The sequence below is a fragment of the Lepidochelys kempii genome, chromosome 25 (assembly GCF_965140265.1).
Source record: "Lepidochelys kempii isolate rLepKem1 chromosome 25, rLepKem1.hap2, whole genome shotgun sequence".
Lineage (NCBI taxonomy): Eukaryota > Metazoa > Chordata > Testudines > Cheloniidae > Lepidochelys > Lepidochelys kempii.
The window spans coordinates 17,163,143-17,183,098 of NC_133280.1; the positions used below are offsets into that span (position 1 = coordinate 17,163,143).

Below are 19,956 nucleotides of genomic sequence, written 5' to 3' on the forward strand. Positions count from 1 at the left end.
ACAGGAGTGTTGTAAACAAGACCTGAGAAGTAATTCTTCTGCTCTACTCCATGCTGATTAGGAGGATTGTGTCCAGTTCTGGGCACCACATTTCAGGAACGATGTTGACAATTTGGAGAAAGTCCAGAGAAGAGCAACAAAAATTATTAAAGATCTAAAAAACATGACCTATGAGGGAAAACTGAAAAAATTGAGTTTGTTTGGTGTGGAAAAAGAGAAGACTGACAGGGGACATAAGTTTTCAAGCACATAAAAGATTGTTACAAGGAGGAGGGAGAAAAATTGTTGTTCCTAGCCTCTGAGGATAGGACAAGAAGCAATGGGCTTAAATTGCAGCAAGGGAGGTTAAGGTTGGACATTAGGAAAAACTTCCTACCTGTCAGGGTGGTTAAGCACTAGAATAAACAAACACCTGTCAGGGATGGTCTAGCTGATACTGACCCTGAGTGCAGGGACTGGACTAGATGACCTCTCGGTCACTTCCAGTCCTGTGATTCTATCACTAAAACTAGTGTAGTTTGCTGCACTATTAGGGCTTGTTTACACACCCACCCACCCACCCGCTCCCACTGCTGCAGCTGTGCAACTTCAGCTCTTCAGTGAAGACACTGTCTATGCCAGCAGGAGGGCTTCTCCCTGAGAGGTGGTAGCTAGGTCCACAGGTGAATTTTCCTGTTGACCTAGTGTTGTCTACACAGGAGGTTTGGTTGGTTTAACTGCGTTGCTCAGGGGTGTGGATTTTTCACTCCCCTGAGTGGTGATGTAGTTATAACAACCTAATTTTCTAGGTTTCAGAGTAACAGCCGTGTTAGTCTGTATTCGCAAAAAGAAAAGGAGGACTTGTGGCACCTTAGAGACTAACCAATTTATTAGAGCATAAGCTTTCGTGAGCTACAGCTTCTGAAGAAGTGAGCTGTAGCTCACGAAAGCTTATGCTCTAATAAATTGGTTAGTCTCTAAGGTGCCACAAGTCCTCCTTTAATTTTCTAGGGTAGATCAGGCCTTAGGCAATGTCTACACGGAACTTTCGTCGGTAAAACTTTTGTTGGTCAGGGGCATGAGGGAAAAAAAAACCACACCCCTGACCAACAAAAGTGTTACTGACAAAAAGTGCTGGTGCGGACAGCCCTTTGTCCTGCCTACAAAGTTACCACCCCTCATTGGGGGTGGTTTTATTTTTTGACTAGAGCTCTCTCCTGCCAACAAAGAGCGGATATGCTGCATACCTTACAGTGGCACTGCTGTAACAGCACAGCTGTGCCGCTGTAAGATGTGCAGTACAGCCTTAGTCTCTTGCCTACATTCTCATCATTTTTACAGCTGATGAGTAGTCAATTCATAGCAAGAGGATCAGAGAGTCCTGCTTACAATTTTGAAATAATTTCCTATCTCCGCAATCCCTTTCAGCCCCCTTCAAAAAAGCTACTTTTGTCACCATCTAGTAGACTCTTTACTGCCTTAACTTTAAATACCAGAATGGGTTTGAACTTTTTTCTCCTTCAGAACTCTGTGCTAGGAACAAAATATTTGTATCAGATGATGAATTGCAAGCTGAAAGGTTTCTTGCTCAGTTTTCATAGTCCACAGCCTTTTATAATTACATACAAGCAATTATCCAAGACAGACTGTATCACTTTGACGAGATCTAATTTAGAACAAGAATTGCTGTACTGAATAGACTTTTTTCTGCTTGGGAATAGATAGAAATACACTGCCACGGCCAATCTTGTTTCTAGTGCTTGGTGATTAGAGAGGTATCTATTCAGAAGACATCTAAATTTGTGTAAATATTGGAAAGGTTAACCCTTCAATCATTTAATCTGTCATAGTCTTTAATGAAATTTCCAAAGCATCTTCAGTGATGATGCAGTCTTTTTTGCTTGAATCTGATCTAATTTATTACAAATAACTTAGTGTCTTTTCATGGGGTTCCTACTTGCCAAAAAAATCCTTGTTTGGGAAGTATATTTTCAATGCTGATCTTGAAAGGTGCCTGTGGTGGGGTGGACTAGGCCCAAAGGCCTCCTACTGGACACCTCAGGGTCCTGCCATACCCATCCCAGGACAGGAGAAGTGCAGAGGTCCTACAAATGGGCTAGAGTGGTTGCAGAGGAAGCAGCCAATCAGAGAGGCACAGGGAGTAGCCAATGAGGGCCCAGCAGGCTCATATAAAAGGAGCTGCAGGGCCAGAGTGAGTGCAGTCTGCTAGCAGGGACCGGGGGAGCAACAGGTACTCCTGGCTGGTTGGCTGCAAGGCATAAGGCAGGTAGTTGCTGGCAGGGACCAGGGAAGTGAGGGAATAGCGTATGTGTGGCTGCCAGGACTCATTTAAGGCAGGCCCAGGGAAGGGACTCTACATAGAACTGTTAACACCTTCCCTTGGAAGGGGGCTAATCTAGACTGAGTCAGAGGACTAAAGGGCAGGCGAAGAGCCTCCAGGGAGGAAGCCCTGGGGGTGCTTCTCCATCCCAGAGCAGGAACCTTCACATGTAAGCTGGCCAACTAGTGTACTGAGAGAGTCCCTGTTGGTCAGACTTTTGAAGACTTGAGCCCGAAGGGCTACAGAGATAGTATGGGTGGCTCAGCCAGAGGACGGAGTCGCTGAATACCTGCTGAGACATGTATCAGCTGGAGGTGGGTGCTCGCAAGAGGTAGGTGCCACCTTGCTGAGAAGAACTGAGAGATCGCAGGCACCATCAGCCAGAGGAAGGAAGTGCTTGTGAGAGGCAGGTGCCAACCCATTACAGTGCCATATATGTCAACTCTGGGGAATGTTACCATGTCTCACTATAGAGCAGCACAATCTGTACAAACTTCTCCATGTGCTTTAACATGTAGGGTTTAATTCTAGGGATAAGTACAGTAGCTTTTGTGCCTATTTGTTCCTCCAACCTCTGCTGACACAGCCAACAAAGGTGTCATTTGTTGTGGTCATGCACCGTGGACACCTGCACCACTAGAAACTCTGAGCTCCCGAATGCATTTCATGTAGTGCACCAAACTACTGTGGATGGAAGGTCGCTGACCTCTTATTAAATACTTAGCCATGGAAGATACTACAAATGGATAACTTTCAAACTTAGTGCTTAAATTAACTCACAATTCAAAGGTAATAAGTAGGACCCTATCAAATTCATGTCCGGGAAAATCTGGTCATGGACCATGAAATCTGGTGTCTGTCCGTGTCCCCCCCGTGAAATCTGGTCTTTTGTGTACTTTTACACTATACTATACAGATTTCATGGAGAAAACCAGCATTTCTCAAACAGGAGGTCCTGACCCAAAAGAGGGTTGCGGGGGGTGCAAGGTTATGGAAGGGGGGTCATGCTTTACTTCTGTGCTGCCTTCAGAGCTAGGTGGCTGGAGAGCAGCATGTGCTGGCCAGATGCCCAGCTCTGAAGGCAGCGCCCCGCCAGCAGCAGCACAGAACTAAGGGTGGCAATACCATACCGTGCCATCCTTACTTCTGCACTGCTGTTGGCGGTGGTGTTCGCAGCTGCTGCTCTGCGGCTACCAGCGGAGGCACAGAAGTAAGGGTGGCAATACTAAGACCCGCCCCTACAATAACCTTGCGGAACCACACCCCCCCAACACCCTTTTGGGTCAGGACCCCTACAATAACACTATTTCAGATTTAAGTATATGAAATTTATGATTTTAAAAATCCTATGACTGTAAATTTGGTAGGGCCCTAGTAATGAGTTGACTGTTTAGTTTTACAACCCGTCTGTTGTTGTTGGAGTTGCTGATTCAGGCTTTTTAAGGGCATCTTTCTATAATGATGAAGATTTGAACTCCACCACAAGATTGAGGCCCCACCCTTTCCCCCAAAAATCCAAACTGTAAGAAGTAAAACTTCATAAATTAAGAGTAGTGTAGTACATGATCATCTTACTGACATGAATAGTATCTTATGCATATCCTATCTTTAGACAACTTCGTGATAGTGGGTGGAAAGGGGAATTAATAGATTAGTGCCCTTGCAACTGATTTCAATGTCAAAATCATGTTGCCAACTTGCTAACTTACCTATTTGGTATGCGCTATAGGTAACATTCTAGTTTACGCTGCATGTTCATTGTATGCATCGTTTAACCTCCTAACCTGTTTCAAAGTAGCAGCTGTGTTAGTCTGTATTCGCAAAAGGAAAAGGAGTACTTGTGGCACCTTAGAGACAAACCAATTTATTTGAGCATAAGCTTTCGAATGCATCTGATGAAGTGAGCTGTAGCTCACGAAAACTTACGCTCAAATAAATTGGTTCGTCTCTAGGGTGCCACAAGTACTCCTTTTTGTAAATTCAGAAGTGTGATTAATGAGTTTAACTGCTAGAGACTGATATTGTGGAATAAATAGATCAGATTTGCATTCTGTCATAGTCCATGGACTATGACATTGAATGGGTTGTTGAAAGTGGCTCAACACAGATGTTTGCCTCCTCCAATAAACTTTTGTGTGCACGATCCACGTGGCTATCAAGCTTTAAAACACAGGATAAGGACAAGCAGTAGAAGTTCTTTAGCTTTGCAGAAGAGGAGTTAGAAGAACTGGCTATGTAAATGGGAGTAGTTTTGGCAGGGAGGGAAAGTGGCAGTCATAGGCTGAGGGAAATAGGCAATAAAACCACCTATAAGTTATTGAGGCAGCTGAATTATGCAACTATATACTCTTGCAGTTTCTACAGAGACCCAGATTGTTAAAGTCCCTTGCCAGTTCATTTTATTGTTTTATCTGGTATGTAAACAATAATACAACATTCTGAACAGCAGACTGTTATCTGGGCTGCTGTTTTTCAAACTAGAACAGTTTCTCATGGCATGTCAATGTATATGGCTGAAGTTAGCAAAACCATTTCATCTAACAAGCAAGCAAGTATTTAAATATGGTGGTAGCTGTGGGGTTTTGGTGTCTCTAGTAGGAGCCCTGTGTTCAGGGGTTTAACAACTGTGTTTACATCTTACTAAGCCTTGGAATTTAATTCCTGTTAGGAAGAAGAATTTAATTCTCAGTCTTAAACTGGAATTTCTGATTTCTACATTTTTAATTTAGTTTTTACAACTTCTAGAAACACGATTCGCTTTAAAGTAAATTTGGCAAATGGTGAGACTTCAGAGTGAATTAATTGTACATGTGAAATTTTGAAGGAAATCTGAGTTCTCATAAGTGAAAGTTAGTACTTACTCCACGTGCTTATTAGCTATTGCTTACAATATTTATTTTCTGGGGAAATCTTATTGTATAAATGTTTATATTCTTGAAGGTTTATGCTCTGATATGTTAGCCTGATATACTCCTTTGAAATCAATGTTCTAATTGTGAAGTCATGCAGTGTTAATGTGCTATTGTCTCCAAAGGATGGACTTCCTGTTGTAGAGATGGTACTTCTAAGCAGGCTGCTCATCTTTGGCAGGTCTCCTTGCCATGTGCAATTTGGCATTAGGTCTGACACTGACAATTAAGAGCCTGCACATTCCGTATTATAGTTTAGAATTAGGTGAATATGGTTTTATTAAGGATTCCACAAGATGGTGGTTGTTTTTAGTGAACTGTTGTTCCACAAGGTATGGAAAGAAATTTTCTCATGGTTCTTAACAAAAACAAAATCTGTTGCACCTGGCCACGGGGGCTTTCAGAAGAGAGACATTCTGCTGCCTTTAGTATATGGAAGGCATGCATAGAGCTGGTGGCATTGGTGCCTCATATCCAAGAGTGCTTTTTTACATATTTTTGTGGTTCTAGGAGATTTTTGTAATAGGGTTTCTTTTATTTTGTCAGAATGCTGGAGGTGAGAGTGTATGTGGAATCCCCGAAGTGGCCTCTGTTTATTTCTTTGGGTTTTTTCCTAATTAAAAAGAGTTGCTACTGGATATTCCCTGTCAAAATGCTCTTTTCTGCCAGCTTCATGTGCACACCTGCATTATCAGACTCCTTCTATTAACTTTTTAATAGATGTATGGCCTCTCTCTCCATCAGTTTGACAGTCACTTAAATCTTGTAATGTTTGGGGATTACCAGTAATTGTAAAAAACAGTCACTCAGATTGTTGGTCTGGAGGGCACATTGAGTATAATTACTCAACATGACTCATTTCAGATAAAACTTATTAGGAGGGAAGATACCCAGTTTTCCAAAGCCTAAAGATGCTTTGTGTATTCTGATGTCTAGAAATTCCCCAGAATTATTCTGTCAACAGGGACCTGGAATAGCTAGTGCACTAATCTTATTTTATAAGAACCTTGAGAAAACTGGTGCTGAAATAGTAGAGCAGGTGCCAATGCACCAAGTAGCCTTAAGGTTGCCTAAAAAATTGTGTGGTGCTGAACTGCTGTATCTTGGGCACCAGGGCACTGAGAACAATCCAGGTGCCCGAGCATCAAGAAACAGCAGCCCATTGAAGTGAAACACAGACACCAAAACTGCAGCTGAGGGCAGGCACTGCAGGAAATTGGGTGCCAAAGTGCCTGAAGCTGCAGACTCAAAATTCTGCACAGTTAAACCGGACCTGATTGGAAAGTAGGGTTAGATATGCACACGATATCTGCTGAGGCACTGCTGGGACCTGATGAAGAGCTGGAGCAGTGATTAATGACACTGAGGCTATGTCTACATGATGGAGTTAAGTCAACAATCATAATCCACTGTAACTACATTGCTTGAGCATGTTTACACAACGCTGCTTGTGTCGGTGGAGCAGGTCCACCCACCGTTGAGCAGCGCATCGTGGGTAGTTATCCCACTGTGCAACTTGTCACCTTCTGCTGCTTGTAGTTCTGGGAATGGATTGCAGTGCAACATGGGGGCAGGCTCACCGTCCCAGGATGCAGTTCTCACTGTTCCATTATTCCATGGGCTTCCAACTACATTTTGTTCCATTTTTCAGCAGCCCCTGTAAACTGTGTGCCCGCCATCTCTGCCTGAAAGTATGCTGTCCAGTTTTGTGATGAGCGTTATGAACATATTGCAGGATCAGCCATGTTATTTCATGAGCTGTGAATCTGATAATGAATCTGTGATACCTGCCCTGCTGTGTGCTGTGGAAAGAAACAATTCAGGACTGATGTTGGCATTGACAGAGCAGTTGCACATGGAATGTCAGTACTGGGCTCGGAAAACAAGCATTGAATGGTGGGATCGCATCGTGATGCATGGATGACAGGCAGTGGCTGCAGAACATTTGGATGTGCAAAGCCATCTTCCTGGAATGGTATGCAGAGCAAAGACACCAAAATGAGAGCTGCCACCGTGGTGGAAAAGCAAGTGGCGATTGCTGTATGGCAGCTGGCAACTCCAGGGGTTCCTTCATCCTATCTGTTGCCGGAGTGAGTGCCAACGCCATTAGGAGTGCTCTTAGGGCATATAAGTGATGTGACAAGATGCCATATCTGCAAGTCCTTCAAACCTAGGAAGAAGGATCTCGATATCTGTCTAAGAGCGCTCCTAATGGAATCGACACTCACTCTAGCAGCAGATAGGATGAAGGGTCACCTGGTGTCCTCACAGAGGATTTCCAATTGGATTACCTCATGAACATAAGAATGGCCATACTGGGTCAGACCAAAGGTCCATCCAGCCCAGTATCCTGTCTACTGACAATGGCCCATGCCAGGTGCCCCAGAGGGAGTGAACTTACTAGGTAATGATCTAGTGAGCTCTCTCCTGCCATCCAGCTCCACCCTCTGACAAACAGAGGCTAGGGACACCATTCCTTACCCATCCTGACTAATAGCCATTAATGAATTTATCCAGTTCTCTTTTAAACCCTGTTACAGTCCTAGCCTTCACAACCTCCTCAAGCAAGGAGTTCCACAGGTTGACTGTGCGCTGAGTGAAGAACTACTTCCTTTAATTTGTTTTAAACCTGCTACCCATTAATTTCATTTGGTAACCCCTAGTTCTTATATTATGGGAACAAGTAAATAACTTTTCCTTATTCACTTTCTCCACACCACTCATGATTTTATATACACCTCTATCATATCCCCCCTTAGTCTCCTCTTTTCTAAGCTGAAAAGTCCTAGCCTCTTTAATCTCTCCTCATATGGGACCCGTTCCAAACCCCTAATCATTTTAGTTGCCCTTCTCTGAACCTTTTTTAATGCCAGTGTATATATATCTTTTTTGAGATGAGGGGACCACATCTGTACACAGTATTCAAGATATGGGCATACCATGGATTTATATAAGGTCAATAAGATAGTCTCCATCTAATTCTATATCCCTTTTTTAATGATTCCTAACATCCCATTTGCTTTTTTGACTGCCGTTGCACACTGCGTGGATGTCTTCAGAGAACTATCCACAATGACTAAGATCTTTCTCCTGATTGGTTGTAGCTAAATTAGCCCCCATCATATTGTATGTATAGTTGGGATTATTTTTTCCAATGTGCATTACTTTACATTTATTCACATTAAATTTCATTTGCCATTTTGTTGCCCAATCACTTAGTTTTGTGAGATCTGTTTGAAGTTCTTCAGTCTGCTTTGGTCTTAACTATCTTGAGCAGTTTAGTATTGTCTGCAAACTTTGCCACCTCACTGTTCACTCCTTTCTCCAGATCATTTATGAATAAGTTGAAAGGACTGACCCCTTGGGGAACACCACTAGTTACCCCTCTCCATTCTGAAAATTTACCATTTATTCCTACCCTTTGTTCCATGTCTTTTAACCAGTTCTCAATCCATGAAAAGGTCTTCCCTCTTATCTCATGACATCTTGATTTACGTAAGAGCCTTTGGTGAGGGACCTTGTCAAGACTTTCTGGAAATCTAAGTACACTATGTCCACTGGATTCCCCCTTGTCTACATGTTTGTTTGACCTGCTCAAAGAACTCTGATAGTAAGACATGATCTCCCTTTACAGAAACCATGTAGACTTTTGTACAACAATTTGTTCTTCTATGTGTCTGACAATTTTATTCTCTACTATTGTTTCAACTAATTTGCCTGGTTCTGATGTTAGACTTACCGGTCTGTAATTGCCAGGATCACCTCTAGAGCCCTTCTTAAATATTGGCGTTACATTAGCTATTTTCCAGTCATTGGGTACAGTAGCTGATTTAAAGGGCAGATTACAAACCATAGTTAATAGTTCTGCAATTTCACATTTGAGTTCTTTCAGAAGTCTTGGGTGAATGCCATCTGGTCCTGGTGACTTGTTACTGTTAAGTTTCTCAGTTAATTCCAAAACCTCCTCTAGTGACACTTCAATCTGTGACAATTTCTCATATTTGTCACCTACAAAAGACTGCTCAGGTTTGGGAATCTCCCTAACATCCTCAGCCGTGAAGACTGAATCAAAGAATTAATTTAGTTTCTCTGCAATGACTTTATTGTCTTTAAGTTCTCCTTTTGTATCTTGATCATCCAGGGGCCCCAGTGGTTGTTTAGTAGGCTTCCTGCTTCTGATGTACTTAAAAAAAATTTTGCTATTACCTTTTGAGTTTTTGGCTAGCTGTTCTTCAGACTCCTTTTTGGCTTTTCTTATTACATTTTTACATTTAATTTGGCAGTGTTTATGCTCCTTTCTATTTACCTCACTAGGATTTGACTTCCACTTTTTAAAAGATGCCTTTTTATCTCTCACTGCTTCTTTTACATGGTTGTTAAGCCACGGTGGCTGTTTTCTAGTTTTTACTGTGTTTTTTAATTTGGGGTATATGTTTAAGTTGAGCCTTTATTACGGTGTCTTTGAAAAGTGTCCATGCAGCTTGCAGGGATTTTACTCTAGTCCCTGTACCTTTTAATTTCTGTTTAATTAACCATCTCATTTTTGCATAGTTCCCCTTTCTGAAATTAAATGCCACAGTGTTGGGCTGTTAAGGTGTTCTTCCCACACAGGAATGTTAAATGTTGGTCACTGTTTCTAAGCGGTCCTGTTATAGTTACCTCTTGGACCAGATCCTGTACTCCACTCAGGACTAAATCAAGAGTTGCCTCTCCCCTTGTGGGTTCCTGTACCAGCTGCTCCAAGGAGTCCTTTAAACTATCGAAGTTTTGTATCTGCATTTCGTCCTGAGGTGACATGTACCCCAGTCAGTATGGGGATAACTGAAATCCCCCACTATTATTTAGGGTTTTTTTGATAGCCTCTTTACTCTCCCTTAGCATTTCATTGTCACTATCACTGACCTGGTCAGGTGGTCGAAAATAGATCCCTACTGTTATATTCTTATTAGAGCATGGAATTACTATCCATAGAGATTCTATGGAACATGTGGATTCATTTAAGATTTTTATTTAGTTTGATTCTACATTTTTTTTCACATATAGTGTTGGTCTCTCCCCCCCGGCACGACCTGTCCTTCCGATATATTTTGTACCGCGGAATGATTGTGTCCCATTGATTTGTCCTCACTCCACCAGGTTTCTGTGATGCCTATTATATCAATGTCCTCTAACACGAGGCACTCTAGTTCACCTGTCTTATTATTTAGACTTCTAGCATTTGTGTACAAGCACTTTAAAAACTTGTCACTGCTTATTTTTCTGACCTTTTCTGATGGGTCAGATTCTTTCTGTGAATGTTTCTCGTCTGATCTGGCCCATACTTTATCCTCTTCCGTACCTACCTCCTAACGAAAACCTAGAGAATCTCTATCAATAGACTCTCCTCTAAGAGAAGTCTCTGTCTGATCCACATGCGCCTCTGCAGCAATTGGCTTTCCCCATCTCTTAATTTAAAAACTGCTCTGCAACCTTTTTAATGTGAAGTGCCAGCAGCCTGGATCCACTTTGGTTTAGGTGGAGCCCATCCTTCTTGTATAGGCTCCCCCTATCCCAAAAGTTCCCCAGTTCCTAATAAATCTAAACCCCTCCTTTCTACACCATCGTCTCATCCACGCATTCAGACTCTGAAGCTCTGCCTGCCTACCTGGCCCTGCGCATGGAACTGGAAGCATTTCCGAGAATGCCACCATAGAGGTCCTGGATTTTAGTCTCTTTCCTAGCAGCCTAAATTTGGCCTCCAGGATGTCTCTCCTACCCTTCCCTATGTCATTGGTACCTACATGTACCATGACCACTGGCTCCTCCCTAGCACTACACATAAGTCTTATCTAGATGCCTCGAGAGATCTGCAACCTTTGCACCAAGCAGGCAAGTCATCATACAGTTCTCCCGGACATCACAAACCCAACTATGTTTCTAATGATCGAATCTCCCATTAACACCTGCCTTTTCCTAATGACTGGAGTTCCCTCCCCTGGAGAGGTAACTTCAGTGCGAGAGGATACCCCAACATCATCTGGAAGGAGGGTCCCAATTATGGGAAGGTTTCCCTTGGTTCCTGTTGACTGCTCTCCTTCTCTGGGCCTTTCATCCTCCTCAACAGCACACGGGCTGTCTGACCGGAGGTGGGACAAATCTACAGTGTCCCAGAAAGCCTCATCAACATACCTCTCTGCCTCCCTTAGCTCCTCCAGTTCCGCCACCCTGGCCTCCAAAGCCCATACACAGTCTCTGAGGGCCAGGAGCTCCTTGCACTGAATGCACACATGCCACCCGCCCACAGGGCAGATAATCATGCTACACTGAGTACAATAAACAGGGTAGTCTCCACTCTGCTGCTTGGCTTCTGCCTGCATTTCTCCTACAGCTACCTAGGTTAATGATAAGGTTTTTGTTTAAATCAAGAAGTTTTGATTATAGTTTAGTTTAAAGGTTTTAAAGAATGGCAAGTGTACCTCACCCCCTTCCCACCTCCCTGTTAGCGGTCCCTGGTCACTTGCTCACTGCTTTATAAAGCCCTGGCCTTCTTGATAGCCCCGCCCCCTGACTAAGGCTCAGCCAATGAACACAGGCTTCTAGATTTCAAACCTTGTTTACAAGCTCATGGCTTCCAACTGCTGGCCACAGCACACAGTCCGTTAGACAGACACACAAGCTCAGCACACAGCAAGTAACCCCCAAACACAAACTACAGACAGCCACTTACCCCAAGGGTCCCATATTTGCTCCTCCTTCACCTGGAGAACTCCCTCTCGAAACTCCCTGTGAATAGTCCCTGCAAAAGCACCTGTTACGATCTGGTGGGGGTTCCGCTGCTGCTGATTGTCAGAGCGCAGGCATCTTTGGTGGTCTTCTGGTGCACATCCCTATCCAGGACATCTGTAGAGTCGCAATGTGGTCCTCTGTTCATACGTTTACAGCTCATTATGCCATCACTCAACAGGCCAGAGATGATGCTGCGTTCGGCAGAGCTATGTTGCAATCTACAAGTCCATGAACTCCTTCCCACCTCCAGGGTACTGCTTTGGAATCACCTAATATGGAATGGACATTAACAAGCACTCAAAGAACAAAATACAGTTACCTTTTCCATAACTGGTGTTTTTTGAGATGTGTTGCTCATGTCCATTCCACAACCCGCCCTCCTTCCCCACTGTTGGAATTTCTGGCAAGAAAGAACTGAAGGTGGGCGCCATCATACCGTGCCATGTGGGCACCATTCCAGAGGGTGCCAGAGCTGGTCCCCCTATGGATACTGCTGCAAGGAAAAACTTCCGGCACTAGTGCATGTGGCAAGGACATGAGGAACACATCTCGAAGAATACCACTTACGGAAAAGGCAACCGTCTTTTCTCTGTGGTACTCCAGGCACAGGTGAATCAATGGGGTCATTTCATGGATATCAATGCGGGGTGGTCAGGGAAGCTTCATGACGCATACATCTTCAGGAACTCAGGTCTGTATAGAAAGCTGCAAGCGGGTATTTCCTTTCCAGACCAGAAGATTCCAGTGGGGGTGTGGAAATGCCCACAATGATCCTGGGAGACCCAGCGTACCCCTTACTTTTGTGGCTCATGAAGCCTTACGCCGAAATCTTGACAGCAGTAAGGAGCGTTCACGTACCAGCCAGGACTTGCCTATCCTTCCTTGGCCACATGGCTTAGTGTACATAGGTGACTGCCTTTGCTTGACTCTACCTTCATTGCCTCCAGATGTGCTCCAGATGGTTTACTTGCCAAAACGTCACATCATGGACCTCATGCTGACAGTCCTCACCAGGGTACTGTTCACCCTTCAGTGGTGGACAGACCCACATCATATATGCACAGAGGTTTCCTTCCTTCATTGTCCTCAGACAAGATGATGATCATCAATGCATCTCTCATAGGCTGGGGAGTGCACATAGATGAGCATGTGGATGATTACATGTCACAGGGAACATGGTCTCCTTGAGAATCCAGGATGCATATCAATACCCTGGAACTCTGAGCTGTAATGAAAGCATGTCAATCCTTTCTCCCATAACCATTCTCATCATGTTGTCCGACATGAGAGAACACCACTGCTGTTTTCTTCCTCAACAAATGGAGGCACGAGATTGACTGCTTTATGCACAGAAGCAGTCAATCTCTGGAATTAGTGAGTCACTCACCAGATCCTCCTGTCTGCACCCTACCTTGCAGGGACACAGAATGTGCTCACGGATTCACTCAGCAGACGTCTTGTGATTTACCAGAAATGGGTACTCCACAATTCAGTAGTTCAAAACATCTTCACCTGATGGGGGTTTCCAACCACACACCTCTTTGCCTCCCATATAAACCTCAAATGCACTACACACTACTCCAGGGAGGTCTCTGCCACTACCCTCCGGGTCCGACCAAATCAACTATGCCTTTCCTCCTCTGCTGCTCCTACCTTGGGTACTCCATAAAATCTGATGAGACAGAGTGATGGTCATGACCCAGACAGTTCTGGTTTCCCAGTCTCCTTCAGATGTCAACCATCCACCAATTCTTATCCTCACCTTCTCCAACCTGCTGACATAGTTCAACCGTGAGATCAGACATCCCAATATACAGGTGCTCCATCTCAGAGCATGGTATTTGGATGGGCATCAACTTCAGGATGGACCTGTCTTGCACAGCTGAGAAATATTCTCTCCAGCAGCAGGAAAGAATCCACTAAACACTTTTACAGGCTAAGTGGAAAGGCTTCATTTCCTGGGTCCAACAAAAGGGAGTTTTGATGGAATCGATGGGGATCCCCCTTCTCCTGGACTACCTTCTATCCTTGAAGGTGGCGGGTCTTGCCATTAACTCTCAAAGTCCACGTGTATTCCATTTCCTGCCCTCCTTCCCCTTTACTATGGGGATCTGTCTGATTCACAGTGGAGAAGGAACTGGAGATGTGGTAGGTCTGTCCTGCCCTTTGTCACCTTGAGCAGAAGCATGAGGTCAGCTAAGGCACATGTTCAAACCAACAGACACTACTTTCAAATTCTCTGACTCTGGGAGCATGGTGCGCATGTGTAAACCCTCAGTGGAATACAGAATAGGGACCACACATCTCAAAGAATCGCCAGTTACATGTCAGTAACCTCTTCGTTTGTTTGATACCCTGTATGAGTTCCAATGTGGGGTGATAGGTGACAATTAGGGTTGTGCGGTCAAAGGGTTTTTTATTTCTGTATTGAAGCAGGTTCTCTTTGGGCATTTGGGTAGCCCATTCCATGATGTGATCTACTTCGCCACACAAGGACACTCCACCAGAGAAGTCGTTTAAGGTGTGTATCCCAGACTTTCTCCTCAGAGCATATTCTATGGTGTCTGAGTGCCTGGCTATGTGTAGCAGATTTCTTGGTGTGTTTGGGATGGTTACTGGATCAGTTAAGATAGGTGTGGCGATCTGTGGGTTTCTTGTGTACGGTTTCAGAGTAGCAGCCGTGTTAGTCTGTATCTGCAAAAAGAAAAGGAGTACTTGTGGCACTTTAGAGACTAACCAATTTATTTGAGCCTAAACTTTTGTGAGCTACAGCTCACTTCGTCGGATGCATTCAGTGGAAAATACAGTGGGGAGATTTATATACAAAGAGAACATGAAACAATGGGTGTTACCGTACACACTGTAATGAGAGTGATCACTTAAGGTGAGCTATTCCCAGCAGGAGAGAAAAAAAACCTTTTGTAGTGATAATCAAGGTGGGCCATTTCCAGCAATTGACAAGAAGGTCCGAGGAATGGGGCGGGGGGAGATAAACATGGGGAAATAGTTTTACTTTGTGTAATGACCCATCCACTCCCAGTCTTTATTCAAGCCTAAGTTAATTGTATCCAGTTTGCAAATTAATTCCAATTCAGCAGTCTCTCCTTGGAGTCTGTTTTTTGAAGTTTTTTTGTTGAAGAACTGCAACTTTTAGGTCTGTAATTGAGTGACCAAAGAGATTGAAGTGTTCTCGGACTGGTTTTTGAATGTTGTTCTTGACGTCTGATTTGTGTCCATTTATTCTTTTGCGTAGAGACTGTCCAGTTTGGCCAATGTACATGGCAGAGGGGCATTGCTGGCACATGATGGCATGTATCACATTGGTAGATGTGCAGGTGTACGAGCCTCTGATGTGATTAGGCCCTATTATGGTGTCCCCTGAATAGATATGTGGACTCAGTTGGCAACGAGCTTTGTTGCAAGGATAGGTTCCTGGATTAGTGGGTCTGTGGTGTGGTGTGTGGTTGCTGGTGGTATTTGCTTCAGGTTGGGGGGCTGTCTGTAAGAAAGGACTGGCCTGTCTCCCAAGATCTGTGAGAGTGATGGGTCATCCTTCAGGATAGGTTGTAGATCCTTGATGATGCGTTGGAGAGGTTTTAGTTGGGGGCTGAAGGTGATGGCTAGTGGCATTCTGTTATTTTCTTTGTTGGGTCTGTCCTGGAGTAGGTGACTTCTGGGTACTCTTCTGGCTCTGTCAATCTGTTTCTTCACTTCAGCAGGTGGGTACTGTAGTTGTAAGAAGGCTTGATAGAGATCTTGTAGGTGTTTGTCTCTGTCTGAGGGGTTGGAGCAAATGCGGTTGTATCGTAGAGCTTGGCTGTAGACAATGGATCGTGTGGTGTGATCTGGGTGAAAGCTGGAGGCATGTAGGTAGGCATAGCGGTCAGTAGGTTTCCAGTGTTGGGTGGTGTTTATGTGACCATCGCTTATTAGCACCGTAGTGTCCAGGAAGTGGATCTCTTGTGTGGACTGGACCAGGCTGAGGTTGATGGTGGGATGGAAATTGTTGAAATCCTGGTGGAATTCCTCAAGGGCTTCTTTTCCATGGGTCCAGATGATGAAGAGGTCATCAGTGTAGCGCAAGTAGAGTAGGGACGTTAGGGGACGAGAGCTGAGGAAGCGTTGTTCTAAGTCAGCCATAAAAATGTTGGCATGCTGTGGGGCCGTGCGGGTACCCATAGCAGTGCCGCTGATTTGAAGGTATACATTGTCCCCAAATGTGAAATAGTTATGGGTGAGGACAAAGTCACAAAGTTCAGCCACCAGGTTTGCTGTGACATTATCGGGGATACTGTTCCTGATGGCTTGTAGTCCATCTTTGTGTGGAATGTTGGTGTAGAGGGCTTCTACATCCATAGTGGCTCAGGTTCCATTGTTGAAGCTGATCGTGGTGTCCAGGAAGTTGATGCTAGTGTGGGTGTGTTCTAGAGCAAGTCAAATGGATGGGCAGTTTAGGCTGTTGAAGTTGTGGTAGATATCTGAGGAAGTTTCTGTCCAGAGAATGAAAATATCATTGATGTATCTCAAGAATATTATTGGTTTTGTAGTGCATTTGTTTTTGAACACTGTCACCTGAGCATTTCAATCTCACTTATGCTAAGTTTGTGCACATGTGATGTGTATGCATAAAGCTGCAGATGTACAGATGAAGGTTGCATTGAGGCCCATTTGAAAACATGGCACCAAGTGTGTTAATGTGATATAAATTTATAGAATAACTCCTTCCTAACCTATATGTAAGGTAGCATAGCTTTGGAATTTTTGGTGCTGAGAATACCAAGTGTTTGAGACTGAGTTTAGAGCTCATAAAGCAGAGATTTGTTACTTGCTGTGATAATTGGAGGACACCTACTGGGCATAGTGTTTCTTGTTTCTCTTTCTGGTTTTAAACTCTTTACTATGGTTTGTTGAGGTTTTTAGACTTTGCTCAGTATCTACCCCTCTGTGAAAATGAGTCACTTATGTAGATTTTTCTCAAAGTATTGTTTGATGAAAATTCATTCAGGAAGTACAATGGAGAAGTTACTGTTTTACACAGATATCGATCTCTGGTATAACTAATGCATTCAGTGAAGTGATACTTAAAAATAACTCTGAAATTATGTTTTCACCATTGCTGTTAGAAAAGTCTGTCTAAACTGGTTCCCAAGCTCTTTCATAGTGTAGATAATGTTCAGATTTTTTGGGTACCAGTTTAACTCCCAATTAACTGCATAATATTCCTATGACAGCAAGATTAATTCCTCACAGGAAAAGTTATAGGAAAGTATGTATTTATTTATTACTTGTCTTGAGTGGTGTTCTTGGAAAGAGTTAATCAGATTGACTACTTTTGCTCTTCATTTTACCTCTCCTCCCAGCTGTTATGACTTTCTCAGTTGGAAACAAGGAGAGGCAGCACCACATGACCAGACAGCTCTCCATATCAGCATGTGCTCAATGGGCTGTGGGTTGGGAGTTTCTTGTCTAGACTATAGGAAAAGTAATGCTACTTTAGATTTGGCTGGCTTTCTCTGAAATGTTTATCATTGACAGGGCCAGCATTACAATTTATGGAATCCCGTGTTTCTGGAAGGGGGAGGGAATATAAGGCAGAGTTCCTTTCTTCTGTTAAGTCAAGGATGCTGTTGGGGGCGTCTAGCATCAAGCAGACTTCTCAGCAGCCTTTCCCCCACAGCCCTATTGATGAAGAGGTAGATGGGACCACCCATGAGATGTACTGGTATAATGGGATGGAGGATCCAAAGTGGCTGCTTGCACAGCTTGTGCCTAGTTAGACTCCACTGGAATCAACAGACTGCATGAACTGTGGCTGATTCTGGATCAGGACTTTTGTGTTTAAGACTGGCCCTGATCATTAATCCCACAGTTCAGGTTAGACACATGCTGTGGCTCCATGAAAACCATTTATATTGGCTGTGTTGTTCTGTTCTCTTTGCATGAGACTGATTTCAAACTGGAACTCTTTATCAGCTTCTAGTTTTCTCAGTGTGGTAAAGTGTAGGCAGAATGCCTATGATGATGATGGAGCAGGTTCCTTTACATGGTAAGCCACCTATCTGAGCACAGACTGAACAATCCTCTGGGGCATCTCCTGCATTTGTTTTTTTCTCTCTGCTTATGTTGTAAGCTCACTGGAGCAGGGATTTTTCTCTCTTCCTGTCTCATACAGCACTAAACACACTGTATAATGCTTCAGTGGTAGTAATGCTCAACTGCCGGTTAAGCCCCATGTTTTCATGAAACCCTTAAAGCTATGGCTTTGTGGGGGAGAAAAAGTATTGTAAAATTTCATTTTTATTGAGTTCGTTATGTAAGGACAGATATGAATTTCAGGGTTTAACCCCTATTGTGGCATATGATGGTACTGTATTTGTCGATCAAGAACATAGCTTTCACCAGTCTGGCTTTACAGCAGACTTTTTTCAAAAATGCCATAAAATATTGGGCTGGTTCAGTCTGTTATGTGAGTATTTGTTACATGCCACCATATGAGCAATTTGAGTGATTCTCAAAAGTACAGTACATTAATAGACTGAACAAGATTAAATATTTTAATTTAACATTTAATCTATGCCACCACTGTTGAATATACACAATATTATCCAACCCTACTATCAAGCTGTCTGTGGTTTGGATCCTAGGTTCTTTCCCATAGTACTATGCTTACAGTTGACCAGTGTGGCCATCCTAGCTAACAGACCCTAGATTTGAACTCTGGGCACTGATGTGCATTCTCTGTCTTGTGCTCTGGAATTTGCTTTCCTTGTTGGTCTGACACTTGGGACACAGTACAAGTCTACTCATTCAGGATTTTACCCGGAGGAGTGGAAACTGGGTGGTTTTGTCTTTATGCTTGCCATTCTCACCTTATTTTAACGTATGGTGAATGTACCTTGTGCATAAACTGGTCACATCTTTATGTATGAAAATAGGTATGTACTATCATGGGTGTTCACTTGAAATCAAGCACTTCAGCTGGCAACATGCTCTGAGAGTGTGTGTTGAACTTAGTTTTATGTAAGAGCAAGATTGTAACAGCTCCTTCAACTTCCAGGTGGTAGGCTGGAGGAGTATCCTTTTCCCTCTTATTGCACACAGGCAGCTCCCTAAGCCAGGAGATGTGGTGGCCATTTTGGGCTCAGTTCTTCTTGTAATTATACAATATAACATGTTTTAAATGTGGCATTATTTGAGCACTAAAATGTATGCACAAAAATTTAAATAGCTTTCTCTTCCTTGTTGCAGATCCATAACATGGTGGCAGTGCTGGAAGTGATCTCCAGCTTGGAGAAATATCCCATAACCAAAGAGGCACTTGAGGTATGTCACCTTACATGTAAAATCCACATATGCTTATGTATGAAAACAGATCGCCTCTGTACAATATCTTTTGAATCCCCTTTAATGTATTCCAGCTCTTCCACAAAAACAGATAAACAACAAAAGATTACAAATTTAAGGCAAAGATATAGTAATTCGTCCCCACTCCTTCTTCTGGCACCTCCGTACATGACCGAAAGAGTTGTCTTGGTGGAATCATATACCAGTAGAAGAGTAACTACATTGGTGTATGGGGCAATCCAATTTCTGTTCACATAAGGGACCAGAGCAATCCCTACTTGTCACTGGTTAATTCCTTGTCTTATTCAGCCAGTATCACTTCTGTATCTTATGACTGGTCACTTAGAATCATAGAATATCAGGGTTGGAAGGGACCTCAGGAGATCTAGTCCAACCCCCTGCTCAAAGCAGGACCAATCCCCAATTCTCTTTGATAACCTACCATGAATAACATCACTTTATATAGCCATAAAATTAGTTTGAAATATGCCCAATTCAGTGCCAATCGTTGATTGGCTGTGAGGTTAGTTCCCCCTGTGAGAATACTATATAGCTAAAGAACGCTGACTCATAAACATTGAGTAATTCATTGTTCAATTCACTTTTCACTCTTATGCC

The 19,956-nt window shown here is 43.4% G+C and overlaps 2 protein-coding genes across 10 annotated transcripts in view; one reads left to right on the forward strand and one right to left on the reverse strand.

Moving 5' to 3' along the window:
• Window positions 1-19,956, forward strand: part of MED26 (mediator complex subunit 26) — a 60,695-nt gene that overhangs the window by 32,113 nt on the left and 8,626 nt on the right. For all 5 annotated transcript variants that reach the window (XM_073324058.1, XM_073324055.1, XM_073324054.1 and 2 more), the window contains exon 2: window positions 19,243-19,317. In XM_073324058.1, coding sequence (XP_073180159.1) covers window positions 19,252-19,317 — 66 coding nt within the window. In that variant the 5' untranslated portion in view covers window positions 19,243-19,251. The remainder of the gene's footprint in view (window positions 1-19,242; window positions 19,318-19,956) is intronic.
• The window catches only part of LOC140903181 (uncharacterized), a 37,362-nt gene that overhangs the window by 8,391 nt on the left and 9,015 nt on the right, over window positions 1-19,956 (reverse strand). For 3 of the 5 annotated variants that reach the window (XM_073324064.1, XM_073324063.1, XM_073324062.1), the window contains one exon: window positions 11,936-16,484. The exons of the other annotated variants lie outside the window; for them this stretch is intronic. In XM_073324064.1, the coding sequence (XP_073180165.1) occupies window positions 15,391-16,350 (960 nt within the window). In that variant the 5' untranslated portion in view covers window positions 16,351-16,484 and the 3' untranslated portion in view covers window positions 11,936-15,390. The remainder of the gene's footprint in view (window positions 1-11,935; window positions 16,485-19,956) is intronic. 5 annotated transcript variants of the gene reach the window in all.